The sequence below is a fragment of the Rhinatrema bivittatum genome, chromosome 5, assembly GCF_901001135.1.
Source record: "Rhinatrema bivittatum chromosome 5, aRhiBiv1.1, whole genome shotgun sequence".
Lineage (NCBI taxonomy): Eukaryota > Metazoa > Chordata > Amphibia > Gymnophiona > Rhinatrematidae > Rhinatrema > Rhinatrema bivittatum.
In genome coordinates this window covers 268638126-268662241 of record NC_042619.1, presented here as the reverse complement: position 1 = coordinate 268662241, position 24116 = coordinate 268638126, and the positions used below count along the sequence as shown (strand labels likewise).

General features: G+C 44.2%; 1 protein-coding gene across 1 annotated transcript in view; it reads left to right on the top strand.

Moving 5' to 3' along the window:
- The window catches only part of TGFA (transforming growth factor alpha), a 52985-nt gene that overhangs the window by 11380 nt on the left and 17489 nt on the right, over positions 1-24116 (top strand). Inside the window, exon 2 of the mRNA XM_029604007.1 lies at positions 713-766. Coding sequence (XP_029459867.1) covers positions 713-766 — 54 coding nt within the window. The remainder of the gene's footprint in view (positions 1-712; positions 767-24116) is intronic.

Here is a 24116-nt window from a genome sequence, read left to right as displayed (position 1 = left end):
GCTTCCTAATTCATGACACAACAGATCCCAGTGATTTTCTTCCTTCCCCCCCCCCCCCCCCCCCCCCCCCCGCCGTTTGGTTTTCATGAACAATTTTGGAAGATATAACATTTTATGTGGCTCTGAATGCTATAAAGTTTTATTGCAATAATAATTTCAAAACGCTTTTTTAAAGAACACTAAATTTAGAGCTTGCCCAAGTTAATAAGACACGGCTCTGGAAAGCTGGGCGCAGGTGGGCCATGTTTGTGGCTCTGGCCTGCACCCGGGGAGGGAGAAGGCCCCTGCTGTCTCCGCTCAGGTTATTGCCCTGACCACAGGGCAGCAGGGCGATGCATGGCCAGCAGCACCTTGACAAAGCAGCAGCAATGCTTTACCACTCTGGGCCTGATTCACCCCCACCCCAATGGCGACAGAAGGGGGAAAAAGATACCCAGGGGCAGGCTCCCCTCCAGGACTGACTGTTAATCCCACGAAAGAGAGATCCTCTCCAACTTGTTGACCGATTTTCTTCATAAAGGCAAGTTGGAGATGCCACTTATGGTGTCTAAGAGGGCAGCTGGGGTAGACCCCGAGGAGGACATACTGAAGGCACTTACTAGTAACAATGCCATTCTCACTCCCCTTATTCTCTCCTAGTGGTTGTATTTACCTTGATTCCCTCCCCGTCTTCGGTCATGCAGCTCACCTGAAACTGCTTTTCTTTTCCCAGGACTCTTGCTAGCGGTCTGTCAAGCGCTGGAGAACACAACGGCTGCTCTGAGCAGTAAGTGGCCCTGTTTTGTTTTTTCATCTCCTGTTTGAATATTCTGTGCAGAAATGATATAATGAATCTCCCTCCGTGTGAGCATGTATAGCTGCCAGTCTTGTTTAAAATGCTAGTGGGCTACCTCGGCTTCCTCGGAGTAGTAACATCTGCAGATGAGGACTTCTCCTCTTGCCCGGTAACTCTGCCCACTGTCACCCCAGACCCTACTCAGACTTGTCATTTCCCTTCCTTGTTCCTGCCCCTGACCTCAGTATCTGTCCCAAGCATGCTGGAAGCCTTCCTCTTTGTCTTACAAACAGTGAGCGTGGCTTTATAAGAATGTGGCACCTCCTTTTTAACGCTTTAAAATTCCCGGGCCCCGTCTGCATGTGCCTCTGTGGCAATGGCTGGCGTGAAGACAGAGAAGCAGCTGTGCAGCGGATGGATCTGGCTGGGGTGTCGGCTTCTTGCATCTGTTTACAGGTTCCATTCCTGGCGTGGTCCCGGCCTCCTTTGTCTCTCTGTGGGACTGCAATTGGGTAATATTAGTAACAGTTGCGTAACTTTGTCTCCCTAATGCGCCTAAGGTCTTAAAATAGGAATCACGGTGGCTGTGACACTCAGGACCGGGCTGCGAAGGTGTAGTAGGCGTGACCAGGGGAAGGTGAAATGAACCAGATTAGGACCTGGCGTGTGTTGTTCACCTCACGCGCAGTCTGATCCCAGTTTAGGATCATGTGCTTGGGGGGTGCATGGTGAGGAGGTGAGAGAGGACCATGCAATCTTTCCACCGTCTCTTGTACTTCCCTAACTGTTGGACTGATGGAGGACTTGACGTCGTCCTTCTCTCGCCTGCCTTCTTGGAGATGGCAAAAGACATGGAGTGATGTATTTCTGCTGATACCTCTGTGAGCTGATACAGTTTGTTTGTTTGTTTTTTTTATTTATTGAAGTAATGCAAGAAGCTATCATACACAAGCTTTCTAGGCCGCACAGATCCTTTTTCAAATGTGACCAGGGGGGGGGGGGGGGGGGGGCTGTGAGATAGCATCCTCTTTGCTAAATCTTATATAAAATCAGTAGAAGGTACCGCAACCCACAAGGAAATCCCGCTGTTACTCAGGCTATTAGAACTACGCTCTTCAGCTCAGGCAGGAGATGTGTCCCAAATGGCTTTTATTAATTATAGCCAACGCTCTCTATACAGCAAGGGTCTAATATTTACACATTTCAACAGTGCACATTGCAATAGTGCAATCAAATGGACTTCAAAATATGTATCAAACGTCCTGGACAAATGTGAACACAGAGAAGTTTTATATATGATAGTGTTTTTTTGTTCAGTTATTAGAAAATCGGAGAAATGGGGGAAGGGGAGACAATTTAATTAGTTACAGGCAAGAAAATCGGGCATCGTATCTCTCTAGCCCTCCAGTTCTGGAACGTGGTGTGCGGTCTCTGTGCTGGGACACCAGAGAGATTGCAAGAAACATCGCGCTTACAGAAACTGTATTTCTCTTGTCAAGCAGGTAGGACAAAGGTCAGCCAGCCTGCTATTCCTCCCGGTTTAAAGCCGAGCTGCTCAGCAAAGCCTTTCAGAGTTGGAGCCTCTTCCCCATTCTGTGGTCTGGACCTTTTCCCATACGCTGTGGCGGTGAGCTAAAAATAGCAGTTTCACCTGCAGCGCTGTGTGTGCCTGCACTCTCCCACACTATTGGTTTGACTTCTTGAGTACCTCCCTCCGGCTGCTCTCTCTCTTCTTCCTTTCCTCCTCTCTCTCTCTCGCACACGCAAGCTGTAGACCACAGAACAGGCCGCCTTTTATTCTGAGTGGGGGAGGGGGCCGGAGAAGGGGGTTACCTGGGTATGACGTCACTCATGGCGTACAATTTGCCCAGTAGTGTTGTTCCCAGGAAAACGCAGCTCACGCTTCCTAGCGAGGATAACATTGGATATGGGTGGTTTTTGTTTTGTTTTTTTTAATGAATGAAACTCTCGCTTTGACCCGAAAAGTCCCAAGGAAAGCAAAATGCCAGCGAACTTGTCAAGGCAAAACCCACTCCGAGTAAAAGATTAAAACTTCAAATATCCGGCCATTTTAGATGAGCCCACCAATTTGTTGGGCAGAAGGTAGAGTGCTCCTCTCTCTGCTGGGATCACGCACTGGAAGGGACTTCGGTGGATTAACTGAGGGCCAGCCCGTGGTTTATCCCGTAATTTGCTCTCACTTTATGAGCCGGTGGGGAAGCCATTTTCTCTGTTTGTTGGTTGTTCATCTGTGAGATTAATAAAATCAACAATGCATCGAGGATCTGCCAGCCCCATTGTTTATGTTCCTGTTTTAAAGTGGAAGGATTTAAACAAAAGTTTTTAACATTCTTAATTTTCTTTTTCTTTTTTAAATGTAGCAGCACTGTATAGTGCTACACAGGAACCCTTCACATCCTTGCCTGAGCTGTCCTCTGGCAATGTGTTTCTGGTTGGGCTTGGTTGAAACAGTCTGTGCATTCCGGACTTGGAAGACAGAAGCATGTTGGCAGGTGGGCTGGAAACAGGAAGAGTGGCAGATGTCGGGAAATTCCAAGCGATTAATTAAAAAAAAAAAAGATATAATTGTGAGAAATGAAAGAGGGCAGGTAGTGGGCTCAGGAAAAGCAGGTGACGGAAGAGGGGCATGAAACCCGGGTCGGAAGACCCGAGAGAGGCGATCACGGGTTTTGGCTGGCTTGTGTCTTTTACCTGCCTCTTCAGGGGCCTGCTTTGCGGTACAAGGAGTTAAAATAAAACTGTCAAAACAATTATGTGAGATTAATGAATTCCGAGGAGCAGCCAATGAAAGACTATGTGCAGAAGGAGCCACTTAAATCCCATAACCTCAGCATGCAGGCATCTCTGAGATTTGTGCCTGTCATAGGTATTCAGACAGAAGAATTCCACCGCAGGGAGGACGAGGCTTTGAGTTCTGCACACAGTAACCAGGGTGTCGACAATGGTGGGCCCGTCAAAGGGGCAGAAGGAATAGGAGAGTTGTGGGGAAGACACTGCCACTTCCGTTGAATTTACTAAAAACCATGTTTTGACTCTGTCTGGAGGGTTCTGCAGGCTCCTCACCAGGTCTGAGCTGTTGGACGCAGGACACGTGGACTGCTTAAGAATACTGCAAAACAGAATTTATATAATCTGCATAAGACAGCCCATCCCCGCTAGTACAGGAGAGACCCATACTATTGAGCCTGGTACTGTCATGACCACTGCATACCACAAGGCACCTTATTGTGGCTGGATTGCTGATATGCCCCTCATCCATGAGGGAGTCTGTCCAAAAGAAGCTTTAAAAATTAAAATAAATAAAAGTCAGGTATATAGTTTTATAAACAATTGCAAAACCAGCAGCATCCAAAGCTTTTCACCTCTGCAGAAATATTCTCGGGCTACCTCTATCCACAAATCTTTTTTGCCATAAAATTCAGCACAAAAATGGCCGTTGAAAGAGCAGGAAAACAAGGAAATGTGAATGCAGTGGAAAGGTCACCAATCCCCCCCCTCCCACCTCCTGTTTTTGATTTTGAAGCAGGGTAACACTGCAGGACTGGTGAATTTCATTATTTTCCCACCAGTGTCACAGACATTCTTCCATCTTAAAGTCCTGGGGCAAATAGTTTGACAAGCAGGGCCGGTTCTAGGACAAATTGCACTCTCAGCGTAAATTGTCTATAGTGCCCCTCCTTACTCGATTGATTTCCCACGCCCTGGACCTTGGCATGGATTAGCGGGGAGCAGGGATGCACACAAGCTTTCCCTACCAGTGAGCAGCAGGGGCTCTGATTGTTATCCCCCTTCTCTTATCTGCATCTGCCTTGTCCCACTGCTGCCACCACTTCTACCTGTTCTCCTGCCCCCCCTCCTCCCGGGAAAAATTCTTGTTTCGCAGCAGAGCTGCTGCCACCATTTTTCCAATGTGTGCTGGCCCCGTGAGTAATGGGTTAGCACTTTCCGTATGTTCTGTACCGGATCAGCATACAGAAAGTTTCCATCACTGCTCACGGGGCCGGCAGTGATGGAAAGGAAAAGAGGCAGCGATTGGCACTAACCTCTGCCGTTTCGTGCACCAGGTCTAGGTGTGCACTCCTAGGAACATAGTCATGATGGCAGAATGCATCAGTCAGTGCTGTTTAACGTGCGTTGCTTATGGACTTGGCTGTAGAAGCAGTCCTGTGCTTTTTCTTTAATGTCTGTGCATCAGTACCCCCAGACTCTGTGTGTGTGTGTGTGTGTGTGTGTGTGTGTGTGTAAAAAAAAAGTTATGGCTTGTATTGGTTGTCTTTTGAATTCAAAATCCACTTTCCTTACCCCCCTCTTCCTTCGAAGCAGAGGACGATGTTGCAGTTGCATCAAGGCTTATTGGTTAAGGGCAGTAATCCCATGCCTTCTGTTAAAGGGCAGTAACGGCTGCTCTGTGCGGGTTACCCCCATGCTTAGGAGTTCCTCAGACCATAAAAGGTCGGGGCTCTCGATGGTTGCTCCTGCTTAAGGAACCTGCTCAGCCACGCTTGCACGCACCACAGGGAACAGTGTTGGTGGTGACCTTGCCGTCTGTGCCCCTTGCTGCATGGTGCCTTCTTGACAGCATGCACAGCGTTTTGTTATCTTGTGTTCCATCTACCGGAATGGCTTCGTTTTTCCCACCTCCTTAGATTTAAGTGTAATTGCTAGGGAGAAACAAAGGTAATTGCTTCTCTGTAGCTACATTTATGGCATGTTCCAAAGGGACAATATCCACAAAAAGTGCAAGAATAATTTCAAGTCCTGGTCAATAATTTCACTGTAAAAATTATACTTTTATTCCGGCAACTCCTCAATTTACACGCAAAATCTTGCAGACAGACCCCCAACACGGACCCGTGTTTTGCCAGTCCGGCTACTTCGGGGGGGTGGGGAATAATTTTAACAATGATGATCTGTGTCAGAAACAGTATAAATTTCTCAAAGGAGTGCCCCCCCCCCCCCCCCCCCGAAAGCAGCTGGACTGGCGAAACACGGGTCCGTGTTGGGGGTCTGTCTGCAAGATTTTGCGTGTAAATTGAGGAGTTGCCGGAATAAAAGTGTAATTTTTACAGTGAAATTATTGACCAGGACTTGAAATTATTCTTGCACTTTTTGTGGATATTGGAACTTTTGAGTGCAAGTGGTGCTCCAGTGAATTTCTGGATGTTCCAAAGGGAGCAAGAGTCTCTCTCCCTCCCTTACTAATGGAGCATAGACTTTGGCAGCACCATTTACAATGCAGACTAAAACTGAAGGCATCGCCAGAATACTGCAGTGGGTCTCGGCATCAGCTCATTTCATATTCAAGGATATCAATGACTCGGCGGTGCCTAGAACTCAACAGCTATCACTAGGCCAGGTTATAAGAGCTAGTCTGTTATAAAGTGACTACTACTCGGCTTCAAGAGCGTCCCACTTGTGGAACTGAGGCTAATAAGGACCTGTTTAATCTAACTTCTGAAGGCATCGCCAGCATAAGCCATCAAAGCAGCATGACAAGCGATTCTGGCTTGTCTTGAAAAGTATAACAGACATCTGTTCTGTATTGGATGGCTCAACAGCTGGAAGGTCTTAGACAAAATGAGGTGGTCGGGGGGGGGGAGGGTCCCTGTCCCTGTCCCTGTCCCTTGCTCTGCCTCTGGACTGGGCGGGTAATATCGAAGTTTTATCAGGGGAGAAAGTTTATGAATGAAGGGTGGGAAGTTACATTTTTGGGGCAGTTTGAGGAGTGATTTGGCAGCTCAGCAAAAGTGTTGAAAGGAAGTGAAACATTGGTAGTAAATATGTGTAAACCCTTCCCCCCCCCCCCCCCTTTGACCATTTACCTTGTGGGGCATTCCTGGGTCCGGGACCGACCTAGCGGGAGCCCCCCCCCCCCCAGGGCAGACTCCGGTCCTCGTATTCTCAGCGCCTGGTGCCTCCACCTGGGGAAGAAGGTGTTAATGGGTGGGATTATCCTCCCTGCACCCCAGGAAAACAAATGGGATTGTGAACAAGGCTGGCAGTGTGTACACATATATATACAGGTTTATTAGACTATTTATGTATATACACTTCTACATGACTATGTACATGGCTAATAGAATGTCAGACAGCACACTTATCTACTCGTGGTTAGTAGTCTCAGGGCACGCAACTATACACGTTTCTACAAAATAGCAAGAACATGTAATATTTGGCTATTTGAGGTTGTAGGTCCCCACAGTATACCCCCATAAAGAATAGGAGAGACATCTTGTGTTCCCACTTAATAAAGTGTTATTATTGTCCTCTCCCTTTTATCTCAAGTCTCATCCATATGTTAAGATGCAACTGGGCTGGTGGGCCGTGCTAGTTGGGGGGGAAAGATCCACTGTGTCTGAACTGCTGAAAACAGAGATGGCTCTTCTGCACCACTTCCACTCCACTGACAGGTCTGTGCCCTCTAGGGGACTCCATGCTGGTCTGTCTCTGGGGTCTGCACCCTCCTGGGAGACCTGACTCCACCTCCTGGTCTACCGATTGGGGTCTCCTGGTTTGTCACTGGAGTCCATACCCTCCTGGGGGAACTGACGCCATCTCCTGGTCTGCTGCTGGGGTCCACACCCTCCTGCCTCCTGGTCTGCTACTAGGGTTCACACCTTCCTGAGGGACCTGACTCTGCCTCCTAGTCCACTGCTCTTTCTCGGCAGGAGGGATTTCCCTTGCTTTGTTGCACAGCTCCACTGAGCTCATGGCTTGCATATCGCTCAGTGATTCAGGCTCTCAGCTTTCAGTGATTCCAGTGCAGCTAAGCTCATGACCAGTCATTTGCTGTTACCCAGCCTGGAAAGATCCATCTCCTTTCAGCCAAAAGGCCAAGACCCAGGCAGGACTATGCAAAGAGAATATGTACCAGCCCTTCCATCCTGCCTGGCTCTCTCCCACCCCCCCCTGTTGACCTAAGACTTCTGATTCCCCTTGTTAGTCAGGGTGAGAAACTGTTTGCCTCCTAGGCCGGTTTATCAGTACATTTCTCTCACAAATTCACTTGGTCAGAATTCTACAATGTAGGACTTTTTCAGTCAAAGCTCTGTAACTTAGAAGTTTTCTATCCTTTGTTTTTAAAGTGATATTTCACTGACGTTGCCAGCATTAGTCAAGGGGGCTGTGATGTGCAAATCCTCTGCCTGAGTCTGACTCGTCAATTCAATGGTTGTTTAAGCACCTTGCAGTAAGGGGTCTGGCAACCTTCTCAGTCTCTCACGCTGGCTTTCCTGGGCTGGCGGCTCATATTACTCAGCTGCATTGCCCTCTTTTCTTCTACTGCAGTTCACATAAATGGTAGCATGCTCTTTACCCCTCCCCCCTCCTTGTACGGGGGGGGGGGGGGGGGGTCACATGTAAACCAATTTTCTGTGGAAACCCCATGAAAGTGAATGACAGCAAACAGAGCTGGGACCTCTCTTCACCTATGTGAGGTAGACATCCGCTGACTGTCTGAGAAACAATCTGTCTTCTTCCTCCAGTGTATTTCTGTGGGATGGTAAAACGTCCCAGGCCGCTTCTTGGCTCCCTGTTGGTAGAAATGAAAACAAACAGAACAGCAGGAACTCTTCCACACATGAAGAACTTTGTCCCAGAGTCATTTACTTTGTATAGTAGGCGGACTTTATTAACATCCTCTTTGAGGTCTTAAGACAGCAATTTCCAAAGATGTTCACATCTTAGGTTACAAAGGAGCTGCATTTTGGCACCACCTTATATAGCACCCAAAACTACAATTGCAACCAATTACATACAGGTATGATAGGTCCCTTCCCCAGAGAGCTTACAGTCTTAAGTAGGGACCTGAGGTAATGGGAGATTGAGGGACACTGCCCAAGGTTATAGGGAGTATCTGTGACAGAAGCAAGTGAAGCAGGTGCAAGGATATTAGGCACCCTGGGCAAACCTTCAGTCTTGTGTGGCACTTCCTCAGCCTCCTCTCCCTCCCACCAACCACAGGGCTCTTTTCTCTGGCATAGCATCATCCTTCACTCTTTGCCCAGCATCCCCCTGTCACCTTCACACCCCCCACAATATTTTCTCACCCCTCCAATCAGTGTGTAGCACATCTGCATCACCTTGGTCTTTTTTGCCCTTATTCTGCAGTGCTGGCATCCACTCTCTCTCCACCTCACCCTCCTCTGCCTAGCACCATCTCTCTCTTCACCCTGCCAACTTCTTGCTTTTTCTACCTCTTCTCTCTTTCTCTCTCTCTCTCTCTCTCTCCATATACATGCTCTTGCCATGCCATTCCCCGCACACGGTCTCTGTCTGCCTCCCACCATCCAGTACCCTCTTTCTTTCCTCTCCTCCACATTTCTCCATTGTGTATAATTCATAAACTAATCCATGATGAAAAGGCTGACTGGCTTAACACAGCACTGCGTGTACATGTACCAAACAGAAACCTTAGATCTGCTAATAAAGCTCTAACTATTCCTTCTGTTAAATCAGCACGCCTCACTCAGGTAAGGGAGAGAGCACTGTCGCTGGCTGGTCCTGAGCTATGGAACTCCATGCCACTCGAAATAAGGCTGCAGAGAAATTTGAAACTATTTAAAACTAGTCTGAAAACCAGGCTTTTTAAACAAGTTTTTTATAAAGACAAAGAGAAGGAGGAAAACAGTTGAAAGATAAGGACGCACCACGTAATCAGTTTTTTTCCTCTATCTCCAATTGCATATTAATGCTAGATTTGAACCTCTTGACAGTTTTTTGTTTTTTTTTCAACTGACATATAAGCCCTAATTACCACACAGTCCTTTCTTATTAAAATATGTTACCGTTCTTTGTTGGCACATGTATAATTTGTAATCTATACCAATTATATTTTTTCCTGATTGTGTCTTTCTGTAAACCGTTGTGATGGTGAATTAACTTAACGGTATAGAAGAGTTTATAAATAAATAAACTTCTTCAGCATTCCTTTCCCTTCCACTTCCTGCATTCTTTGCCCACTGGCAGGATGGGCTCTGCAGGTAGCCCCAGGCTTCTCTCTCCTCTTTTTGGTAACTGATGGGGTGAGCGTCGTCTTCTTTCTCTCTTGTCTGCTGGTGGGATGGGCTCTGCCAGCAGCCCAGGACCTCACACTGGTGGGATTTTGTCATCCTCACCTAATGGCAGCACCAGCCCTGGGAGCAGGATTTGAACCCTGATCTCACGATTCCCACCCATGCTCTCTTGTATATGATGCACTGAAAAATCATGCTCCTAGACATTGTAATTTTGTAGACATACAGAGTGCAGATCATCTCCTATCACTTACCTACCCACTGTTAAAGTCGCTCTGGGATGCATTCTAGATGTATCATAATAATTTATTTTTTTTTAAACTTTGTGGCCAAGGTAATACAGTAATTAAAGCTGAAAGCAGCAGCGCTACTGTAAGAAAAATCTTTTGTAACAGCTTCTGGTTTTATCTTTTGGACTCCTTTCTAAACCTCCCAATTACCCTCCTTCCCCCCCCCCCCCCCCAATTGTAAGCTTTTTTTTTTTCCCCCTTTTATGATTGTGCCTTTTGTTTAATTATATCCTTTCATAAGATCACTTCTCAGTTCATGTCATATCTGTGTCTTTGTGTAATGTCCACATGGAGTTCTGATTATCAAGACAGCAGCCCCCACAGTGTCCTGAAATTCATAATCCTGGGAGTGGTTATATATAGATCTACCATAAACCTTTTATGGTAAAAGAATAACTCTGCATCTCCTTAAGCTGTGTACGGTGTTTGAAAGAGCTCTCCCTTATTTACCTTTTGATTTTTCTTATTGGTGCTTGCTCCTCTGACCCGGTTTCAAGCCTGCAGTGGGCAGAACTGGGTCTTGGCGAATACTTTGCCCACTGTCCCATGCTCTGCTTACAGAGCAGCCTGGCTGTAATACCAAGGAACGCTCACATGCTTGCTAAGGATGGTAAAAAGATGACGAGGTGGCCCGGGCACACGTGAGCGGTGTAGGCTTCAAGTTCTGGAGACCTAGAGATGCAGAGGCTCTCATTTTTTTACCAGAGCGTTGTGGCATGTTTTGAGATACATGCACCACAATGGAAAAGAAGTATCTATGGACATCAAAAAGTTCATTCATAGAAACTGCATCCTGAGCACAGCCTGTGAAATGGGAAAGTGCAGCCTTCTCGCCTTTCATTTAAAAAAAAAAAAAAAAATGGCCCCAGATTGAAATCGAGAGAGAAGGGATTGCAAGCATGTCAACGCTTCCCTTTCCATCCTGCCCCCAGTCCCATCCTCCAGGCCCAAGACTAGGTGGGCTGTGTTGGAGAATATGTGAAGGGACTTTTCCTCCAAAGTGATGCCTTTGCCCGATAGGGTTAGCGCCAGAACAAGGGCAGACGCCTTGTCGTGGCGCGCTGGCATGCAAAGGCCAAAAGCCACCCCTGGGGAGATTTTTAAAGGGCCGATTCATGCGGCTGTACCTGCGAGGTGGCTTGGCTGCGGGTTGAAAGGGAATTTGTGTTTGCTGTATGCAAACACCGTCCCTGGCGCTGGAATAAGTCGGTCATTCTAGGCTTCAAGGCTGCGAGTCCCATTGCATTCAAAGAGCCTGTGTGGAAAAAGGAAACGAGGGGGGAGGGGGGGAAAGACATGGCCCAAACTGTTTATTCAGTAAGTGATGAAGAGAAGGCCCTTGGTGCGGAAAAGCTGCCGTCAGTCTGCTTAAAACAAAGGGAAACGCTTACTGAGCTCTCTGTGCTGTTCACGGGCGCTAAGAAACTTGAGTTGGACAGAGCTGAAGTGTGACACTGAAGAGAGCATCGAGGGGTTATAAGAGCCAAGGCAAAAGAGAGGGGTTTGTAGGGATCCTTCAGTTTACCAGTCTATTTTACCTCTGAAAATGTATTTTTATAATTGATAGGAATAAGGATTTATTTTCAACGGTGTGATGGCAAATGTTGGGTCCTAGCTGGCTCAATGGCACTGCCCTGGGATGGAGCTTTTTTACCCAAGCTCGTTGGCCTGCCTCTCTGGCTTAGGCTGGCAGTAATATTCTCACGTGGTAGCGGTTGGTGGCACCAAAGTCCCTCGGTGTGACGTGCTGCGGTGTTTGACAGCATATGAAGGAGGAGACTTGGGCATGCATGGGAGGAAGGAGGATAACACATTCTCTCCGCGGAGCTCACTCAAACCCAGTGCAAAGGAGCAGGGCCAATGCAAGAGCATTTGGTGCCCTAGGCAAACGTACGGTCATGCACCACCTCTCCCCCCCATCTTACTTCCAGCACAGTGCTCCCTCCTACCAGCAGCAGAAGCTGCAGCTCTGCCCTCCCTTCTTTGGTTGTGGTGGCTCTGGGCCTCGTTCTGGTGGGATTTGGCAAACCCTCCCCATGTTTAATTGATTGAAAACACAAAGAATGGAAGTGTTCAGCGTTCTGGAACCTCTCGCCTGACTGCATTCCCTCTTCTGATGACTTTAATTTTTTTAAACTTTTCCTACTTACTACTCATCTGTCAAAATATGGTTTATTGAGGCATGAACTTTTGAGGGCAAGAGTCCACTCTGTCAGATGCAAGCCTGTGTCTGACAAAGTGGTCTCTTGTCCTCAAAAGCTTATGCCTTAATAAATCTGTTATCTGTAAGGTGCCATAGCAACAGAATGATGTGTGCCAAAGATTATACTGAGCAATAACAGTTACCAATCAATTTTTTTATTTTACATATGCACACATTAATTGTGCACAATATTCGCTACCACAGTGAATAAATGTATAAGTGAAGAACACAGACACAGCCGTGTTTCGTATCAGGGCTGCGTCGGGGGGACCAGAAATTTCGGAGACCGGGAGGTCTCCAAAATGAGAAGTCAATAATTTGTTGTACTGTGAACCGGACCGGGAAGGTCTCAAATTGTGAAGTCAAAAGTGGGAGTAGGGCAGACTCTTCAACCGCGATATCCCAGCCACTACTCAACCCTTTTGACTTCTCATTTTGGAGACCTTCCCGGTCCTATTATAAAGCTGTTTAATGTACAACCTTTTCCACGATGGTTCCAGTTCCTTCACCCATCCGGTTCCGCACAATGACTTGACATCATGAAAGCCTATTTGGTCCTCAAATCTATTAAGACCAAATTACTGCCTTGGTGTCACGGCCACCTCCGTGGCTCCTCGAAATTCTCACCCTCTTGACATCCTGTCCTGAGCTGCATATCATTCTTGAGGCATTAGCAGTCTGTTTGCCCGGATTCACAGCATACAAAGTTGTGAAATTTCTGGTCCCCCTGACGCAGCCCTGATGCGAAACACGGCCGTGTCGGGGTCCTTCGCTTATATATTTATTCACTGTGGTATTGAATATTTTACACAATCAATGTGTGCATATGTAAAATAAAATGTTGCTTGGTAACTTATTGCTCAGTATAATCTTTGCCACACATCATTTTGTTGCTATTTATCTATATGTGTGTATGCTATCTACTCCGCCCTTCCCTTCATCTATAAGGTGCCGCCAGCCTATGCCATTTTTTGTTGCTACAGACTAATGGGGCTACCCCCTCTGGAAGTTCGTAGACAGAAGTGACTTGGTAGGAATTTGCTCCCCTGAGGTTGTAAAAAGCAGCAAGCCTTCCCAAGATCAGAGGGGAAATAGAGTTTAGAGGCAGAAGCTGGAAGAATTGGGTATGGGAAGAGAACAATAGATGAGGGCATGGATATAAGAAACACACCTAGATAGACTTCTCATTGAGAGAGATCTATATATGTGCATATGTGTACTTTCTATCATGTTTTAAAATCTTTGGTACTAGGTGTGGCACTGGAGCTCTAAAAGGTTCCCTCAATCACTGGTTTGCTATATACAAAAAGAAATGACGGTCCTTCTCTGCGCCTGTGAATGGACACTTCCTCTATTCTCCCACAAATTAGGAAGAGGGCTTCCAAAATTAAATTTAGAAGCAAATCCTGAAGGCATTTTAGCATGCTTGCTAATGGCATGAACCACTTCTGTGCCGTTGCCCTTATTTTGAAAAGCGTCTACCCAGGCACTGCCCGCCACGGTGGTCAAAGGTTTTCAGAGTTAATGTTGCTGGACTCCAGGAGGCCAGGCTTTGGGGCTGGCAGGGTCACGTTAGTTTACTCAGCACTGCACGAGATTAAACTGCAGGAAGAGGTGGTGCAAGTAAAATCAAAAAGGTACGGGATAAACAGAGGACCCCCTCGTGGCAATGAAGCACAGGGGAAACCTGCAGAGAACGGAAGTTACAGTCGAAAACAGCAGTTATGACTGCATTGTGTTGCCTAGAAGGCCTGGGGTAACCTGCAGGAAGTGGAGAAGGCAGTTGGAAACTTAAAATGTATTTAATTTATGTTCTACTGTTTGGCACTTCAAAGCAGATTACATTCAGGTACTGTAGGTATTTCCCTATCCCCAGAGGGCTCACAATCTAAGTTTGTACCTGAGGCAACGGAGGGTAAAGTGACTTGTCCAAGGTCACAAGGAATGGTAGTGGGTGTTGCACATACAAATTCCTATATGAAGCCCAACTATCCAAATGGATAAACTTTCTACTGGATGGGCCATTTTGGTTTTTATCTGCAGTCATTTACTGTGTAAACCATGTGACCATGGTTGGAGCATCGGGGGAAGGGATATGTGAGGGGCAAAGGCAGGATTAAAGCCAGGGTCTCTGTTACCTCACACAAGAAGTCTTGCAAGGGTAAACTAATTATATGGCTCTGTTTCCCAAAAATGAAAATGAGTTGTTTTGTTTTTTTTATTCCCCAAATGTTTTGGGGTGGTTTTTTTTTGTGGGTGGAGAAGGGGTGTTTAGTTGGCTTTACTAAATTTAAGAATGAACTCATAAGTTCCTGAAATACGCAACTACAGGAAATCAACTGACTGAGACCTTGTCTTTGTCTTCAGGGTGTACATTTCTCTTTCAATTAGGGGTAAGCAAAAAAAAAAAAAAGAAGAGAGAAATCCCTCGGTGGCGTCAGTGTAGGGGGGCTCAGACAGGCTTTTTCTAAGAGCCGAGGCCCTTTAGCACGGTGACAGGAAGACGTGGAACAAATTAGCCTGCAGTAAGCCATGCCTTACATCCCCAGCCGCAGGAACGCAGGGAGCCGTGAAAGGAAGCCCTGTGGTGGCCTACAGAAAAAGCTCAGTCTAAAGGCAGGAAATCAGTTACTACTAGACATTTAATTTAAAACAGTTCGGAAGTGGTGCATAATGAAAACCAGGGCCCTCTCCCATCTCCCTCTGTCTCTCTCCTCTTTATCTCATTCTGGCTGCCTGAGTATTCCCTAAAGCATCCGTTTACCACAGCTGCTGCTTCTAGACCAAGGCATTTCCAACGGTGTCCTCGGGACCCCCAAGCCAGCACTGCTGAAACCTCCCCCCACCCCCTCCAGCAAATCTACATTTAACACTAAATGTTCTGTGTCTGGCCCACGCAGCTGGTTAATTTGCACATATTGGTGATCCTGAAAACCAGACCCGGTCCAGAGGAGCCAAGATCTGCTAGAGTAAAGTCAGGGGGAAAAATGGCTCCTGAGATTACAAACCCCTTGCCCATAATCCATTATTTGCCCATCAGCAGGATAATCCAACTGTAATGATGAAATATAAGACAACAAAATTATCAACTTTTGCATTATAAAGCTGCAGAAACAAATACATTTTTTAAAAAATGGGTTTTATTAGCACATCACAATTTGAATCTGTTTGGCTGGTCAATCCTTTTTTTTTTTTTTTTTTGTTACTCTGTGGGTGCCTCCTCTCCCCTTCACTCTGTACCCCATGCTTACCATTACAGCAAGTCCTGGCATGAGTCCCATTGGGAAAAGAGGGGTGAGACCTAAGGAACTAAAGATGTCTGAAAGAAGAGGGTCTGACAGACATTCAAATACCTGAAAGGTATAAATGCAGCAGAAAGGAAGCTGTAAAACTAGATGTCACAGGATGGAGCTCTAGGTGTGTGGTGGGGGTGCTGAATAACATCAGAAGATATTCATTCATGGAGAGGCCAAAGCAAAAATCAAGAAGGCTAGTGATAAGCACAGAGGATCCCTGGGGTGAAGGGAAAGCTAGAGATCATTTGAGCTCTGTCATGTTAAAGCAGGAAGTAAATGGGGCATACTAGATGGGTCTTACATCCTTATGTACTGCAGTATTCTCTGTTCCAATAATAGAGAGATTTAGTTTCTACAGATGTGCATTTGGTTTTATCTGAATAGAAAAATGCAATTTCTAGCTCTGGTAAGGCCATCCAAATGGTTGTGGTCTGTTGAAAAAAAAAATCGGAATCCTTTCCCCATTCATTTGGTTCAATCCCATTAAAGTCTATGGAGGAAGCAAAGCAGTGCATTTTTGGACTTGAAGGCAAAGTTGAGCTGGTTAAGTATGGGATAAGGATAGAGAAGGAGGCAACCATGCACCAGCCTATTCCAGGTGGCAGCTGTATGTCTTGACTTCATCCTATTTATTTTAGATGAAAGTGAAATTAAGAGCACTTTGAGCAGAGCCCATTGTGTTGTCAGTTGGGTAACAGAAAGAAGGTAGATTCTAAAGCACCTTGCTTCAAAACTTTGAGGAAAACAAAAAGATTAGAAAAAAAGTTTACAGCATGCTGTTTAGTCACTCATTGACACTGTGCCTACCTGTGGCTTGGGGGTGCTACCTAGTAGCAGGCAGGTCTGTAATCTTTAATGGGGTTGGCGTGTCTCATTAAGATAAGACTACACTACAGCTGCGGCTGCAGGAAAATTACAAACAGATTCTCTGTCTTTGTGTTTCTGCACTGTAGTGACTTAAAGCAGTGTTCCCAAACGTTTGGCACACCAGTCTCTACAGAGTAGGTAGTGTGGACCTGGAGAGGATTCATGTGGCCAGGAGAAGAGCTAGAGAAACCTTGAAGGCCCCACCAGTGTCTCTTCCAGTTTTTCAAATAAAGGGAAAGGGGGGGGGGGGGATCATACACTGAATAAGTGAGCAGACTGGATGGATCAATTCATCTTTTTTTCTGCTGTCATCTACTGTTACGTTCTTTGTACATTGCACTACTTGGGATAGGGTTTCTTTAATTGAAGTACTCAAGGAACACATTGTATGTTTAGCAACAAATGAAGAGGAGGTCTAAGTTTTAAGCTCCTAAATGTAGGTGACTTTATGGCAAATAGGCATCTAGTGTAAACTAGGGACCTAACTTTTGGTGCCTAAATTTAGGAGCTTAAAACTTAGGGCCTTCACTTTAGGCCTGCTTTTCATTTGCCTAGATTTAGGCTTCTAAGTGACGTGCCTAGTGATGAAAATCTGAGCTAAGCTCCTAACATATATTTTGCTCTGCCCTAATTCCAACCCTGTAGCCACCCACTTCTAAGGTATCTAATTTTAGACACCCAGTCCTAGTAAACTTTCAAAAGGACAAATTAAGGAGCTTAACTCCTAATCCCTTTTAAAATTGACTCCATAGTGATTGATGGCAGATATCAAAATGGCCCATCAAATCTGCCCAGATGATGTTTGTGCAAACGAGTTCCCATATGTCACCCAGTACTAACTCCCTCTCTGCAACCTCATTTTACTCTTTCATATCCTCCCAAGCACATCTAACACCACTTATAGTGACGGCTTCTACCATCTCTGCTAGCAGGCCCCTTTCATGTTCCCCCCATGCTCGCTGAAATTTGGGGTTTTCCATGCATGGGGTTTTCCTTCATGCATATTTGCCAGCTTTCCCAGAGGCCCATTGAAATTTATGCCAGTTCTCTGACCAGGCTACCTGTGAATGCCTTCTAGAAAACAGGTTGTATCAATGACTTCTAAGAAGCACAAGGCATTGTCAGCGTTGGTTTTTTGGTGGTAACTGCTGCTCCATGAGGTTACTCCCAATGTATTCTTGGACACACAACGCTGTTCTGGGCTGAACCCTAGTGTAGCATGCAGGTTATCCAGCACTTCATTCCTATTGTCTTGCCACCAGGGATTCTGTGCCTTTTTGAATTCCATTACAGCTTCCTCGAAGAGGGTAGTCCAGATATCCACCATGTGCCTATGAGTAAAGAACCACATGAGTTAAGATTTCAAATTATCCCTGTCAACGAAAAGCAGGCTGTTAATACAAACAAAAACATACTTTGAAATGTCTGTGTGCCTATTCCAGAAATCTAAGAAATAAATTAGAGCATTATTGTATAGCACTGAATGAAGAGGTAGATATAATTGGCATCTCAGAGACCTGGTGGAAGGAGGATAACCAATGGAATAGTGCTATACCAGGGTACAAATTATATCGCAATAATAGGGAGGATCAACTTGGGGGCAGGGTGGAGCTTTATGTTTGGGATGGCATAGAGTCCAACAGGATAAAGATCCTGCAAGAGAGTAAAGGCACATATAGAATCTTTATGGATAGAAATTCCATGTGTTTTGGCGAAGAATATAGTGATAGTATACTACCATCCACCTGGCCAAAATGATGAGACGGACAATGAAATGCTAAGAAAATCAAGGAAACCTAACCAGTTTGGTGATGCAGAAATAGGAGATTTCAATTACTCCAATATTTACTTGTAAATGTAACATCAGGACATGCTAGAAAGGTAAAGTTCTTGGATTCTATAAATGACTGCTTCATGGAGTAATTGGTTCAGGAGGCAACAAAAGAAGGAACTGTTTTAGTTATAAATCTTAGTGGAGGCAGGTCTTGGTGAGAAGAGGTAATGGTAGTGGGGCCATTTGGCAAAAGTGATCATAACATGATTAAATTTTGAATTAATGACTGGTAGGAGGACACAAAGTCAACTTACAGCTCTAGCACTTAGCGTTCAAAAGGGAGACTGATAAAACGAAGACAGAAAAAACTGAAAGGTGCAGCTATAAAGGTTAAGAGTGTACAACAGGCATGGAAATTGTTTAAAAACACCATCTTAGAAGCATAGTCCAGATGCCTTCCATGCATTAAGGAAGGCCAGATAACTTCCAGCTTGGTTAAAAGATGAGGTGAAAGAGGCTATTTTAACCAAAAAAAAAACCTTCCTTCAAAAATTGGAAGAAAGATCCATCTGAAGAAAAATAGGAAAACACATTAGCAAGTTGAATGTAAAACAATAAGACATAGTTAAGAGAGAATCTAAAAAGAAGCTAGCCATAGAGGCAAAAACTCAGAACTTTTTAAAGTAGGAAATCTGCGAGGGAGTCAGTTCGACCTTTAGATGATCGAGAGGTTAAAGGGGTACTTAGGGAAGATAAGGCCATCTCGGAAAGACTAAATTTAATTCTTTGCTTCGGTGTTTATAAATGAAGATGTTGGCGAGAGACCCGTTCCAGAGATTTTTCAAGTGTGACGATTCAGATGAACTGAACCACAAAATAGTGAACCTGGAAGATGTAGTAGGCCCGATTGACAAACTGAAGAGTAGCAAATTCCCCAGACCAGATGATATATATCCCAGGGTTCTGAAAGAGTTCAAAAATGAAATTTCAAATATAACTAATTTGTAAACTGTCATTAAAACCGTCCATTGTGTCTGAAGACTGAAGGGTGGCCAATGTAATCCTGATATTTAAAAAGAGCTCCAGTGGTGATCCGGGTAACTATAGACTGGTGAGCCTGACTTCAGTGCTGGGAAAAATCATGGAAACTATTCTAAAGATCAAAATCGCAGAACATATAGATAGACATGGCTTAGTGGAACACAGTCAGCATGGATTTAACCAAGGGAAGTCTTGCCTCACAAATCTGCCTCATTTTTTGAAGGGGTTAATAAATGTGGATAAAGATGGGCCAGTACATGTAGTGTATTTGGATTTTCAGAAAGTGTTTGACATTGTTGCCTATGTGACGCTTCTAAGAAAATTAAAAAGTCATAGGATAGGAGGCAATGTCTTTTCGTGGATCACAAACTGGTTAAAAGACAGAAAACAGAGTAGGATTAAATGGTTAATTTTCTCAGTGGAGAGAGGTAAACAGTGGAGTGCCTCAGGGATCTGTACTTGGATTGGTGCTTTTTAATATATTTATAAATGATCTGGAAAGGGGAATGACAAGTGAGGTAATAAAGTTTTTTGCAGATGACACAAAATTATTCTGAGTAGTTGAACACAAGCAGATAGTGATAAAGTGCAAGAGGACCTTGCAAGACTGGGCATCCAAATGGCAGATGAAATTTAATGGGGACAAGTGCAAGGTGATGCATATAGGGAAAAATAATCCATGCTGTAGTTACACGATGTTAGGTTTCATATTAGGAGTTACCACTCAGGAAAAAGATGGGCATCATAGTGGACAATACATTAAAATCATCAGCTCAGTGTGCTGTGGCGATCAAAAAAACAAAACAAACAATGTTAGGAATTTATTAAGAAGGAAGTGGTGGATAAAACAGAAAATATCATGATGCCTCTGTATCGCTCCATGGTTTGACCGCACCTCGAATATTCTGTTCAATTCTGGTCACTGCATCTCAAAAATATAGATGCACTGGAGAAGGTGATCAAAATAATAAAGGGGATGGAATGACTCCCCTTTAAGAAAAGGCTAAAGATGTTAGGGCTGTTCATCTTGGAGAAGAGACTGCTGAGGGGAGATATGATGGAGATCTCCAAATTATGAGAGGAATAGAATAGAGTGAATGTGAATCAGTTGTTTACTCTTTCAGATGATAAAAAGAGTAGGGGCATGCCATGAAGTCAGAAAGTAGCACATTTAAAACAAATCGGAGAACATTATTTTTCTCTCAATGCACAATTAAGCTCTAGAATTTGTTGCCCAGTGTATGTGGTTAAGGCAGTGAGTTTAGCTGGGTTTAAAAAGGTTAGGGCAAGTTCCTGGAGTGGAAGTCCATAAATTGCTATTAGTCAAGTTGACTTAAGAATTAGCCACTGTTTATTACTGGCATTAGTAGCATGGGATATATTTATTTGGGTCCTTGCCAGGTTCTTGTATCCTGGATTAGCAACTGTTGGAAACGGGATTTTTATTTAATTTATTTTTTTTTTTAATTTTTATATACCGAGGTTCTTGTAGGAAATACAAATCACTCCGGTTTACATAAAACAGTGAGATGCCCAAAAAGGGAGGGGCTTTACATAAAACAGTAGAACACAGTACAAATTGAACATAGAATAGTGTAGTTACAAGAAACGTTTGAACTCAGTATCATAGTGTTGAAACAAATAACAAATAGAACCATAAAGTGCAGTGTATACAATAAAGTATAAATTATATACAATAAAATATAAACACATTAAATAGAATAAAGCTCAGTATCTTAATAGGGAACAAAGGGATGGGTTGACGTGAGTACTGAATATATAGTGCGAGAGTATGAGAGCATCTGGGCAGTGTTAAGTGTCTGGAAAGGCTTGGCGGAAGAGCCAGGTTTTGTTTTTTGTTTTTAACTCCTGATGACTAGGTTCAAGTCTTAGATCTGGGGGGAGCACGTTCCATTGGTGGGGGCCTGCAGATGACAGAGCTCGTTTCCTTAGTAATGTTTTTGCAGGCGGGGCATACAGTGTGCCTTTATAAGCACTTCTGATGGGTCTGGAAGATGTATGAAGTTGTGTGCTTAACTTGATGGGCGCGAGTTTGTGAGTCGCTTTGTGGACGATTGTGAGAACTTTTAAAGAGGATCCTGTGTTTGATAGGAAGCCAGTGAAGGTTGCGGAGGATAGGGGTGATATGTTCTCTTTTGTTGGAGTTTGTGAGGATTCTGGCAGCAGCGTTCTGTACCATCTGTAAGGGTTTGATAGTATTTGTGGGGAGTCCAAGTAGCAGGGAGTTACAGTAATCTAGCTTAGTATGATGGATTGGAGTACTAGCCGGAAGTCATTGACGTGTAGGAGGGGTTTTAGCTTTCTGAGGACTTGCAATTTGTAAAAGCAGTCCTTTGTGGTATTGTTTATAAACTTTTTTAGGTTTAGATTGTTGTCTAGCCAAGCTCCTAGATCCCTGACTTCCGTAGAGAAATTGAAAATTGAGTTTGTATGTTGAGGAGCTAGATGGGATGGTGGAGGGGTCATGGGAGATGATGAGCATTTCCGTTTTATTGGCATTCAAAACTAAATTGAGACTGGAGAGTAGGTCTTTGATTGGCTGAAGGCAGTCATTCCAATAAGTAATAGTTTTTTGAAGGGATTCTGTGATCGGGATAAGGATTTGTATGTCGTCTGCATAGAGGTAATGGGTAAGCTTGAGGTTAGCGAGTAGGTGGCAGAGGGAAGAGGTAGATATTGAAGAGGGTGGGTGAAAGTGAAGATCCTTGAGGGACTCCTTGGTCTGTAAGGATGGGATGAGATTCCTTGTTGTTTATCCTGACTTTGTAGAATCTATTGCTCAGGAAGGACCGAAACCAACTAAACCAATTCTAGTTTGGAGGAGGTGTTTGTTTGTTGTAAAGTTAAGCCTGCTGGACTTGATGGTCTGACTCAGTATGGCAACTTCTTATATTCTTGTTTCCTTTAAAAAGTATTTTCTGACATTGTTCCTTGATTTACTCCCTTGGAGCTTCATATTACAGCCTCTAGTGCTACAACTTTACCATTGAAAAGTTTGCTGCTTGTGCATGGATACCTTTCAGATATTTAAATGTCTCTCTCATGTCCCGCCCCTCTTTCCTCACTTCTAGGGTATACATTTTAGTCTCATCTCTTACGACGTTTGGTGTATATCCCACACCATTTTGGTAGCCTATCTATATCTTTGTTGAGATATGGCCTCCAGAACTGAACCCAGTATGCTAGGTGAGGCCACATCAATGACCTGTTTAAAGGCATTATCCCCTCCTCTTTTCTGCTGGTTATATCTCTCCCTATGCACTCTAGCATCCCTGTCACAATTTCACTATCCTGATATCATCAAACTATCATTCCAAGAGCTCTCTCCTGGTCTATGCACATCAGCCTCTCATCTCCCATCTTGTTCTGCTCCCTCGGATTTCTGTTCCCCAAGTGCATGGCTCTGTTTGACAGTTAACTTGAGTGGCAGCCGATTAATCTTTTCTTAGGTCACTCTCAATCTGTCTAATCCCTTGGGGGTGTCCACTTTGTTGCAAATCTTTGTGTCATCTGCAAAGAGACACACTTTTTTTCCCCCCTTCTAATCTTTCTGCAGTGTCACTCACAAAGATATTAAACAGAATTAATGTAAGGACCAATCCCCAAGGCACTCCATTAAACACCTTTCTGAATAAATTCCTACTCTGTCTATCATCCAACCAGTTTCTTAACAAATCTACCATCTTGGGACCCTCTCAGGCTACTCAGTATATTAAGGAGTCTCCCATGTAGGACAGTATAAAAACTGCTGAAATCCAAGAAATCCACATCTAACGCATGTCCTTCAATTGAAGAAATCAGATTGGACACAGTCTCCCTCTGGTAAAATCATGCTGCCTCAAATCCTACAACCTACCGGATCATAGATACTGTTATTAATTTTCTGACTACCGGGTCAGACTAACCAGCCTGTGGTTTTTAGTCTCCTCTGTTACCTTTTATTTAAGTAAAAAAAGGTTTATTGCTTGCTCAATCACTAGGTGGATAACAATAGACATAATCATAATGTTACAACAAAAAACAGTGAAATTTAAATGTTTCCCTTCTATTTTATTACAATTTTAGAAATAAATCTGAATAAATTTAAAGACAAAAGTATACAGTTGCATAGCAATGCCTTATGGAATAAAAAAAAAAAAAGTTTAAAACTTCCAAACATACATTCTAACACCAGTAACCCACAAAACACATACACATTAAAAAAAACCCACACATTCATAACCCAACCTACACATGCATACAAGGAAAATTCAAAGCAATGTAAACCCCAGCAGAGGCCCCTGTTTTGCTATTATATATAGCTTTTTCGGGAGGGGAAGGGAGAATTTTCTTAATCTGTTTCACAAAGTATTTTATACAATAGATGGTTCAAATTCAAACAACCATAATTACAAATGTTCCATGGTGTTAAGTAAAGGTGTCATGTTTCCAAAGGATGTCCCTTTCATTTTTTATTTTTTTTTATTATAAAATACAATTTTCACTGAACCACAGAAGTTTTAAGTTTTCGTTATCAGCAAATTGAATACAGCTCTGAAGGCACTCTATTTGTAAAGGGCTCTTTTGGTTTCAAAGAGAGGCAGTGAAAGTGCTCCTGACTATAAGAAGTGCTGAGAACAGTGCTAGCTTAAACAAATCCGGCAACACCATGAAGCAGACACCTGAAGAGAAACTGCAAAACTAGCTGTGCGGATCACATCGTGCGAACATCTGAAGTGAAACTTGCAGTTTCTCTTCAGGTATCTGGATTGTGTTCTTCCTGGGGTTTACATTGCTTTGAATTTTCCTTGTATGCATGTGTAGGTTGGGTTATG